An 11,180-nucleotide genomic window follows, 5' to 3' on the forward strand; every position below is an offset into this window, starting at 1 on the left:
TATCGATTACTCGGTTTAAATGCAATGTCCAAATGTCTATTGCATCCTTAACTCAAATAGCGACAAATGTTAAAATCAAGGACAATGTACATGTTTCGCGACAATAAAACGTAAAATAAAGATGCTGAAAGGAATCAGAGGTCAGTGAAACGTTGGGAATTTTCCGATCCTTGTTCACTTAAGGTCGGCGAGCTTCTGTTCGGTATATTCTGAACGAATACAAGAGATTCGAAGGGAGGCACAAACAGGAATTGGCTGGTCGATGCTCCTTAACGTTCGAGATACAGTGTATCGCAGGGGAAGACGACACATCTGTGCTGTTGTGTGTGAATTTTTTTTTCGGTGCCACCGAGAAAACACATTTCTCTTTCTCTCTCTGTTCCGCTCGACGTTTTACCGAAACAGCTGATCGTTTGCCCCTTTAATTGCATCGCGGCTGGGTTCGTCGACGCCGCGGTAAGTTTCTGGATATTTCAATAAAAATTCGCCATAGTGTATGCTCATTTAGTGGGGCAATCTTGTACGGTAAAGCGTGCCTGTGAATACGGTCGAGTGTCTCGTTCCTCGGTGTACGGTAAGTGCTACTACTTCAAGCGTCTTTTGTAGGTTAGGAAGCGCCTTTCGCCTTTAAAGCTCCATACACAATGTTTCCCTGGATCGTCTGTGTATGTAGAAGTTACAGATATCATGGAATCCTGTTCCGGGAGAAATAATTTTCTATCTATAGAATTTTTGATTTTGTTAGTGTAATTATTGAGAATGTCATCGTGTTTGCTTGTGAAATTCGATTTACTATAAAGCGATTGAGCTTTTCTTGTTCCATTAGGTTCCATTACTTTCTCAGTTGCAAAAAATTAACGAAGTAGTCATCTTCTTATCGATTCGATATCGAGTGCTTTTTCTTTTTAATTAAATGCAGTCGAAAATATTATGGCGGAATTTTTTAATATTTATTTATGTATTTCGAAACAGGATAGAGTTTAGTTAAATACAATAAAATTAGAAATTAAGTGTAAATTAATGTTAGTTCAAATCTAAAGCTATAAATATAATTTATAATTTTTTACTCTACATATTTCAAAATGTTCAGGTACGCTGGCGTTGTTTAAATTTTTCGTAATTAATTTGTTGATATAGAAAAAAAATTTGATACCTGCTGAGCGTTACAAAGAGAGTATCTTGAAAAGCATAAAATCAAGTTTTCGATGTTTTAATATAAATGGAAAATGATAAATTTATATTCGACCGCATTTGTAATACGCGCTTCTTCGAACGACGCGTCGCCATGACAGGGCAGCTGGCCAATAAACGTTGGACCGGGGGAACGAAAGACATGCATCTACCATAACGGCTTGGCAGGGCTTGGAGTTCTGTGACGTCTTCAATGGCTGCCGCCGTATTGCTTATGCATGTAACGGAGCGCGGTACTCTCACAAACCGCGTTCCGTACTGTTTTACGACGTAGTGTTTACTATTTATCGTTAGAATATTCTATCAGGCTGTGAGCCAACGTGCAAACCATGGGCTCGAAGAAGCATAAAAAGCACAAGCGCGAAAGGCACGAAGGTGAGGATCAGGACTAAATCCGGTGTATCTCGATCGTTTTATCGTTTCTGATCACTTTTAATTATTCCTTAACATCATCAATGGCATCATAGGTCGCCGCATTATTATGTTCCGCGTTTTGAACAGTACAAAATGCCGTACACTGTGTTCCTAGCAAAATACGAAACGCGCGTCGAATTGCAAAAACGCACCGATTATCGTTCCTGCAATATTTGTTTTTACATTTGTTAATCGAATCATACTCGTGTCGACAGTTTGTTGCCACGTTATCAGGTGTTTTCGTTTTATACAGTATTTTGAAGCTTTCTTTTTCGACACATTGTAGATCGCAGCAATGAGTATTTTTGATTTCTTAAATATTTCGTTTTTTCTCATTTTTAATGTTTCTCTATTTGCTATCACTTGCCAATTTTTATATTATTGGAATATTTCACTGAATGTAATTCTATAGTGTTGACATTTGTGTCGATTACCTGAGGATTCAAATGAAAAGATCATCCATAAATACAAATGTGCTCAAGGTATGGAGATTGACACAGTACGAGGACCTTAATTGGTTAAAATTCTTGAACATTTTCATTGGAATCCTTTTTGTACTCATAGTTTAATGATGCACAGGAATGTTGACTACGTTTTCACCACGGACAAACTGAGAGTGAGGTTGGAGTAGAAGTAAGGTGGATTCAAAAGTATAAACGAAGGTTCCACAGCAACAGGTGCGACGTGGAAGTAAGTGACGTGTAACAACAGACATGGACTGGTTGCACGACAGAAACTAGCTGTGCTTCCAAAATTACTCAGATGTCCCAAACCCTTTTAGTTCTTTTTTTGTCTATTAAAATTAGTTGAAGTGCAACAAGATCTGTGATGAGACAAATTTGTTACAATTTTTGCTATAAATATTTTGTGGGTATTCATCTAGGATACATGGAATATCTGTTGCACTTCAATCACTTAGATCCCTCGCTGTTATGTATTATGGCATCAGAAAGGCCATGTGCTTTTGCTTTACCTCGTTACGGGGTATTTTCAATTTCAAAAGTTGTTCCTTCCTTGATTATTCCTGCAGATTCAGTTGGTTCATACAACAGTAATTATTTTATTGCATACTTCTCTATCAAGGTTTATTTAATTTAAGTCGAGCTACTTCCATCTCGCTTCCAGTTTGTTGAATGTGAAAACAAGGTCACTGTCCTGTTATAAAATCATCTTTATTATCATTATTATCAACATCTCCTTCTACCTTTCTGTTAATATCCTGTAGATTTTTATTAATTCAAAATTATACTTATTTTTTCATAACCCTGCAAGATTATTTAATGTAATATTTAGCACCATATTTTTACATTACAACACTATTACGCTGTTATTCTGCACTTCTGTTTGATTTTCTGCAAGACATCTTTGTTGCATGCACTAGTTATTATGTATAGCTTAATGCTTTGATGTCTTCATACATATTTAGTATATATATAGTATATATATATATATATATATATATATACAAGTAATCTTAATTTCTTGCAAATAATTTGCCATTTCTTTTTTAACAGAAGGGCAGTATACAAGCACGGATAAACCCCGTACCTTGAAGTTAATTTTGAAGGTTGGAGGTAGCAGTGGGACACCTGAATACGGGAACGAATTCCCTAGCCAGACAACAATGTTGTCCCAACATTTGGGTGTCTACCAACAACAGTTGGGTCTCAACTGTTCTGTAACACAAGAATCTGAATATGATAGATACGTAGGGCATAAAAAGCTCAAGAAGAAAAAGAAAAAGAAGGATAAAAGACACAAGCATCACCACAAAGATAAAAAGAGGAGAAGAGAGGAATCCAGTCAAGAATCGGTGGGAGATGCCGATGAAAGTTTAGCAGAAATCCCTAAAAAGATTCCTAATCATCAATTGTTACCTCCAAGGCCACCGTCTAGTGGGGAACACCGAGTTGGTGTTACTACCCATATTAACTCTCTTTCTCCACATCGTGAGCCTAGAACTTGTGTACTTAGGAAAATTGCTGAACGTACACCTCTTCAACGACTATTGGAACATCTTCTTAGGTCAATGGAGAAACGTGACCCGCAGCAATTTTTTGCTTGGCCGGTCACAGATAGTATTGCACCGGGATACTCTCAGATCATTACTAATCCTATGGATTTCAGTACTATAAAGCAGAAAATAGACGATAATAGTTATCAAAACTTAAACGAATTCGTAGATGATTTTAAACTAATGTGTGATAATGCTACTACTTATAACCACCCAGATACAATTTATTACAAGGCAGCAAAGAAATTATTGCATGTTGGCCTAAAAATGGTTACACCTGAAAAACTTCGTCAATTAAGACCTGTACTAACTTACATGCAGGATATCTCAAAAGAGGAGCTTGGGTTTGAATTGGGTACAGAAGATCCTAATAATCCAGACGTTCCCGTAACAGAGGAGCAAATCGAACGGGAACGGGAACAGGAGGAACGTAACGAAGAGGCAGAAGAACTTCGAAAAGAGAACCAAAGGAAAATGAGATTAGCAAATTTAGGTAAATTTGAAGCCATTCCGGATGATATGACGCCGGATGAAATCTTAAAACAAGCCCGAGGAGCCGCGAAAGTAGCATCGGACAAGTTAACGTTGAAAAGGTTGAATTCCAAGATGGGTTTCCTTAGACAAAAGAAAGACGGAACTACTAGTTTACAGATCATAGTGCCGGGAGACGGTGTGATTCCAGGAACTAATCAAAGACCGGTGTCATTAGTGCAGCTTATAGGTAAATTGAATCATGGTACAGGAGCGTTAGCAGGATTCCGAGAAGATAGGAGAAATATGTCTAAACCAGTTAAACCTTTATATTACGGTGCCTTTGGTTCTTATGCTCCAAGTTACGATTCCACGTTCGCTAATCTGACAAAGGAGGAAACAGACTTGGTGTATCAGACATATGGCGATGAGACTGCTGTACAATATGCAGAATCCATATTAGACTTTGCTAAAGACTGTGATTATACGTTAACTATGGTCGACGATCTGTTGGATATCCTGACAGGAGGAGATCACAGAAAGACTAAGAAGTTCCTTGAGGAAAAGCGAAGACTCAAAGAGGAAGAAGAAAAGATAAAGCATTTATTAGAGAAGCCTATGCAAGATGTTATTCGTAATATTCCAGCTTTAGACAATGTTAAAGTTGATATCGACCAACTGAAGACGTTGTCAGAATTAGGAATTGATGTTAATTTTTTGGAGAATATGGGTAATTATACTTTAGAAAAAATTGGAGTATCTATAATAACTTACTTAGGACTAAATGGGTACTTACTCGTAATAACATCTGTAATTTTATTTTATTTTTTGTAGAGGAGGAATTGAAACTGAACGAGGAGCGTACAACTTTACAGAATCGATTGGACGATACGTCCCAGATGTTAAGTCGTTTAAAGCAGGTGCAACACGAACGACTCTCGGCTCCACCGCCCGCTCATTTGTCAAATGTTACTAAAGCATCGGAGGCGGAAGTAATGATAGCCGACAAAATTACAGACAATTTAACGGAAATAGCTAAGAAACTTCCTCCCTCAGCTATTGCTCCCGTAGACGGCTTGCGAAGAGCTATGGGCATAGCACCTCTTGGTGGACCAGAACCCATGGAAGTAGAACCGATCACGCATAATCCAACCATCGTTGCGGAAAACAATCTCTTATCGCAAACTAGTAACAATCAAGTCCCGTCGAATCTGTTATCGGCTCCGTCACCGATTCAGAATACTAATTTACTCAGTCCAACCAGTCAACAAAATCAATCAATTAATATCGTGAATACGAATCAACCACCTATTCAGATACAGATCGGTATGACGCATAATCAGACTCCTCCGTCTTTATTGAGTACGTCAGAGACTTCTGCGGTACCAGATTTAGAATCGGAGCTTCGAGAATTTCTAGAGAGCGATCCTACATTAGGACACTCACCACTCCATGACGATAAAACTTTGGAGGATATTTTATCCGAATCTTAGTATGTACGAATCTTGAGATATATGGTTTTTATTAAAATTTACCTTCTATAGGTTGTACATTTTATTAGATATATACAGTAGATTTAACGTCAGTTTAATACCACCCACAATTAGTAAATAAGATGGTATTGTGTAACGTTCTGTATTTCAATCAACATGGCAGTTATTTCCCTTCAAAATATACATATATGTACATTATTTATGAAGTTTGCGTAACAAATTATATTATACGAAGCTTTATAAAATTTTAACGTTGTATACTGTGAAATTATTCAATTGAAATCATGAAAGAACATGTTTTAATAAAACTTGCTTATTTTTGTTTTTATTTTTAAAAAATATTGTTCAAGGTGTAATTATAATTAATTACTGATAAAATGTTACGCAAACGGAATTATTAAAATATACAATTTGTTTATATGAAATTCAATCTTCCCATTGTTAAATTACTCGGTAAATCATGAAATAATGAATTGTCATTTCTATTTTAAAATGAAAAAATGTGGACTTGTAAATATTCATAAAGTGTATTTTTAAAAACAATTCCTGTATTTTCTTTTACACTTCATGATAAATATAAAAAATATTGTTCTTAGTTTCAAGCTTTCATATCTTTTTATATCGATCAATTTATAAAAAAAAAAAATGAAATAGAACAAGAAATGAAAAAAGGTCTTTGTGTAAATAAAATATTTGAACTTTTGTACAGTTTGTTCAATATAACCGTTAGCCATTACGAATATAACGCGCATGGCAATAAAAGCAAAAAAGTGACAAAAATTCAGCAAATAATGGTCGATCGTTACATATCACTATCTTGTTCGTTAAATAACTGTAAATGCCCATTGTATAAACACTACTTTATCATGTATTCATCATCTATCATTTCTATTTTATTTCAAATTGATGGGAGACGATAGAATAGGCAGTTGTTCGAAATGCGTATTTCAAATACAAATTAATATGACAAAATTAAAGCTAAGGCGTTAATTTATATGAAAAACTTACCCCGTATATTTTTCTGGCGTAAACGAACATCATAAAAGCAGGAAAAATACTTTTTTTTTATTTAATGACAAAATTTAACATTAAAATATCGCAGATTCTAACACGTACAATTCGCGCACATAGTACTATATTTTACCGTACGGTAGCGCCAGCGGACACTTTTCCACCAATCATTGACTTTCTAGAAAGGAATTCAAATTGTTCTTAATTTCTCGCGCGAAAACATAAGATCGCCATGTTGGTTTGAATAAAAGTCTCCTTACAAATGTGTGTAATTTGTGACGTGACAAGTGAACAATTTTCTTTCGTTTACCATGAAACGGAAAAGGTAATTATCTTTCTCTCTCTCTCTCTCTCTCTATATATATATATATATATTTGTTTTATATTATTTTTGAAACTTTTTCTGTATTGTGTATATACTTCGTTTACATCTTACATAGAAATAAGGTTATGCGTAGTGTGAGATGTTCACTTTACATAAAATAAGGTTCTTATTTTCCAATTTTCGTTTCAATTATCTTTATGATTTAAAATATTACCAATCTATTTCTATGAAATTCATAATCAGATCCACGAGATGTTTGATGCATCACTTGAAAAGTCCTAAACCGCGTTCTACTTTAATGGAACCAATATATCCTCTAATGCTTTTTAACGGTAACAGCGAAACTACTTCCTTTTTCGCATTGTATAGAAATGTTATTTACGCAACGTATGAAGCGCAAAGCTCGCGACCTAGTCGATTCCAGCGATGTAATGCGATATTCCGAGGGACGAGCGCGTAGGAATAACATACAGTAGCAAGTACGGGAGTTGTAGTTGTTCGATAATAGGATTACGCCGGTAAAGCGTAGGCTAATATGAAAATTGCGTGGTATAAGTGCATCCGATATAAGTATGAGTCACTGTAATTACGTCGTTATAACGAAATAGACAAGTTCGAGTACGGAAAACTAGAAACTCGATTAGCTACGTTTATTGCGAGCCAAATCTCTTTACCGCTAGCACGACCGATTAATTTTTCCATTAGTGTTTTAACGTGCAAATTAAAAAAATTACTGTGAAACAACAGTTTCACAAATGTGTTCGATGTTGTTTCATTCCACTTTCCTTTTTTTATTCGTATTTATTTTCGCCGAACGCTTCGTGCTGAAACTAAATATTGGAATTTTTCATCGAATTTCAATTTTGTTTTCAAACACTCTCCAATCGATCGTGAAATATTCCAGAGTTCCGTTTGTTTTAACATTATTTCCTTACGTTTTGCTTCCTAGTTCACATCAAACTTTTCATCCATAGGCAAACGTAATATTTAAACTACGATACTTGTTAAATTCTCGCTTTTTTTTTTTTTTGAGTTTCTTTCCTGAAACGGTAATCAAGCGAGATATTCGACGATTGAGATCCCCGGATGTGTTTAAATTTCATTTCGACGTCACGACGCCGTAACGTAAATAAAACATTCCGATAACGAAGTTTGCCTTCTTCCATGGTCCGGGATTTAATTTAATCGGGCGTTTGGAGACGCCAATTTTGACGACGTATTTCGTGGATAACGATTTTCAAGATGATCGCGATTTCGATTTCGGCGAAGGAAACGATTCGATTTAAGATTCTCACTCCAACTGTGACACGGGCCATAATAATTCCCGGCGAAACGAACGCACTCGAGAGCGTCGTCGGGTTTGCATCGTGACAGGTTAATTAACCGACGATTCCGTTCTTTCGAAAACATCGGGGTGTGCCTGGAAATGGTGTGCTCGCGTGGTTTTCGAGCGGAAGCTCGTTACCATCAACTATGAGCCGAGCAATTATCATTCTTTGATATCTGCCTGTGATACTTCGTGATTAACGTTTGCGCCATTTCCGCGCATAATCTTTCTCGATTCGCAAATCTACACAGAGTCACGTGAATCGAATAATTCGTAATATTTCGACGCTTGTAGACTGTTTCATTTTTTATAAAATTCTTGCCTCGTATTTTTGGCTAACTTAATACGGAAGTTCTATGATAGAAAAAGAACAATTTTTATTCTCTATTTTTGTCATTCTTCAGCCATTTTTAAATACTGGCACATATATCCTTTAAAAGGTAATCATCGATATCGCTGAATAAATTTACGAAGAGCTCTCTAGATTCGTTTGGAAACAATCTATCGAGATTACCGTATTATAAAGGAATAAACGCGAAGGTATTCGGAAAGTTTAGCAAAACATGGATTCAATTACACAGAACCTGACCGCAATTTCATCACGGCTATGTACTATATACCAACGATATTTCAAGCTTGTCGGATTAGTTTCCCCGTAGGTACAGCCCACGACATTCTAGAAGATCCTGACGGCTGGCTAACGTGGGAATTCCACAGCCAAGTTCGCAGGTAGTTATCCGAGAGACTGTTTAAAATTTTAAAATGTAAGGACGACGCTGATTTGTGATTAGTCGAGTTCGCCAGCTAAAATTCCGCGGTTAGTACATATACGCGAGTACATACTCGCTTGTATACCAATTGTTTCTCTTTTTACTTTTCTCTTTGTCAGTTTTCATAATTCTTCGTTCTTTAATTCGTAGTTTGTTCTTCTACGAATTTGTATATTTCTAGCTCGCCCTCCTTTCAACAAACAAGCAGACTTTCAGTGTTCTAAAGAAAATTGTACGATAAAATTCATATTTTCTTCCAGCTTAAGATACTTTCTAGCGATGGGAAAACTCAAACGGCTAAAGCGAAAGGAATTTAAAAGAAACTGGAATTTTGCTTCGAAGACGAACGAGTTTCTGTTTCTATCGAAAACCGTGTAGCTTGATTGGATCGGCATGATCAAAGAAGCGAGTCCGCTATGTCGAAATTGATTATCGTAGCGATAAAACATAGGCTTCATTATCCACGCGTTATTCTGCTGAATTGTACAGAGCAACGGAATGGAAATATTGGATTCGGGGAATTTGCTTTGGCGGCGGCGCGTAAAATCGGCGTGGTCCAACGATCGCCTCGTCACGAATGCTTGCCTCTATGACAAATAGATAGTTGTACACGCAAATCACGGTGATCGGCGATTAAACGGGATAATTAATTACTGATTGCTTTAAAGGAAATGTGCTCGTTCTAAATATCGGGAGATGTTTTCGAAACTACGAACAAAGCATTTGCTTGTAGAATAATCGAGAAGAAATATGGTATCTGGTAAAGAAGTACGAAGCAGATAAAATATAGAAGCATTAGGGTTTCGTTGAGAAATGAAGTTTTGAAAAATAACAGATACATGTAAGAGCATAGAATCTACCATATTTTTAACTTTAGCTTGAGTTATGAGATTATGTGGATACTTTTCGCTTATAGCTACAGCTATCGACTTGTAATGTACGTATATACAAATATGTTAATGGATAAATCGTTAAAATTAACGTGATAAGATGAAACATTTAAGCGAGAGAAATATTTATTCAACGTTAGTAAATATTTAACTCGAAAACGTTTTATCTCCGTGATTCGTAATTAAAATGTTAATGATAAGGAGAAACATGGTATGCTTAGTCAGACTGCTTGAACGCTATGTACTTCAGCAAGTAGAATATAAGCATATCAGGTCGAACGAGGAAAACACGTTTGATGCAGTAGAATAGGAACCTAACTCGTCAGCCAGGTCAGATAGACTCGTACGTAGCTTTATTTATCTGATTAGCGCAGCAAATGTAATTCATTTATTTCGTGATTAATCAACGCAGCACAGTATAGAACTATACATAGTTGGAAACTGAGACACGTATAGATGTATTATACCGCATGATTCTATCCGATCCACAACTATTCCTCATAAATTCATGAACGACTAACTCAATTAAGCGAGCCTAAGCTGACAAGACTGTGGTCAGCTAGCAAATTAATTACGGTATCGACGTGGAATGAATTTATTACGCACGAAAATCTCTGTCCTTATGAATGCAAATTTTGCTTAAAGAGCTTTTGATTTAATCTTGTCACAAATGTCAAGCATGTTTTACATATACAAATTTCCCATTGTTATTTAACATTAAAAATACCAGATAATCAGGTTACTATTTTTATATATAAAAATTTGCGCCAATTCGTCATATCGTTAACGACGAACTTTTCAACAAAATTCTACGTTAATTTTATATAAATAATTATATAGTTTCCACTTTGGACGTTGTAAATATAATCGCATATCGCACAAGTTTCGACAAATTTAATCATGCTATCAATCGTGTAAGCAGCCCTAACGCGGCTTTAGATTCTAATCGACTGTAATAATCGGATCGCTCTGCTGCCGGATGATATTCGTCGTTTTAATCCTGTTTTGTTCTCGCAAGCTATCGTGCAATTCCATTAAAATTCTCGTGAAAATTGAACGCGTCATCGCGTTTGAACTTCCGTATCTAGATTCATCTAACGCTGGTATTATCGATCTTCGACTTCGCTGTTCGCCATCATATAGTTTTATAAGCTCTTAGAATTTTACGCATTCGCTATTCATCATCTTTACTCCATCTTTTTAAGGCGAGAAATTTATCGTTGGAAGTGAATGGATTCGCATAGAGAAGCGAGTCTTTACGAGCATCGTGTATT

The 11,180-nt window shown here is 36.1% G+C and overlaps 1 protein-coding gene across 6 annotated transcripts; it reads left to right on the plus strand.

The window, feature by feature from the left end:
* The first annotated feature begins 37 nt into the window (after positions 1–37).
* On the plus strand, positions 38–6,126 carry LOC132913024 (bromodomain-containing protein 7). Of its 6 annotated transcripts, none has more exons than XM_060970920.1 (4): positions 38–574; positions 2,185–2,295; positions 3,120–4,820; positions 4,925–6,126. In XM_060970920.1, exons 3-4 carry the CDS (start codon positions 3,230–3,232, stop codon positions 5,581–5,583), a joined length of 2,250 nt encoding a protein of 749 aa, XP_060826903.1. In that variant the 5' UTR covers positions 38–574; positions 2,185–2,295; positions 3,120–3,229; the 3' UTR covers positions 5,584–6,126. The 6 variants fall into 6 exon arrangements, with proteins under 6 accessions (XP_060826903.1, XP_060826902.1, XP_060826905.1 ...); XM_060970919.1 differs by having other exon boundaries at positions 38–456; XM_060970917.1 differs by lacking the exon at positions 2,185–2,295 and adding an exon at positions 1,138–1,566 and having other exon boundaries at positions 471–574.
* Positions 6,127–11,180: the final 5,054 nt, after the last annotated feature.

Source organism: Bombus pascuorum, chromosome 12 (genome assembly GCF_905332965.1).
Source record: "Bombus pascuorum chromosome 12, iyBomPasc1.1, whole genome shotgun sequence".
In the NCBI taxonomy this organism is placed as follows: domain Eukaryota; kingdom Metazoa; phylum Arthropoda; class Insecta; order Hymenoptera; family Apidae; genus Bombus; species Bombus pascuorum.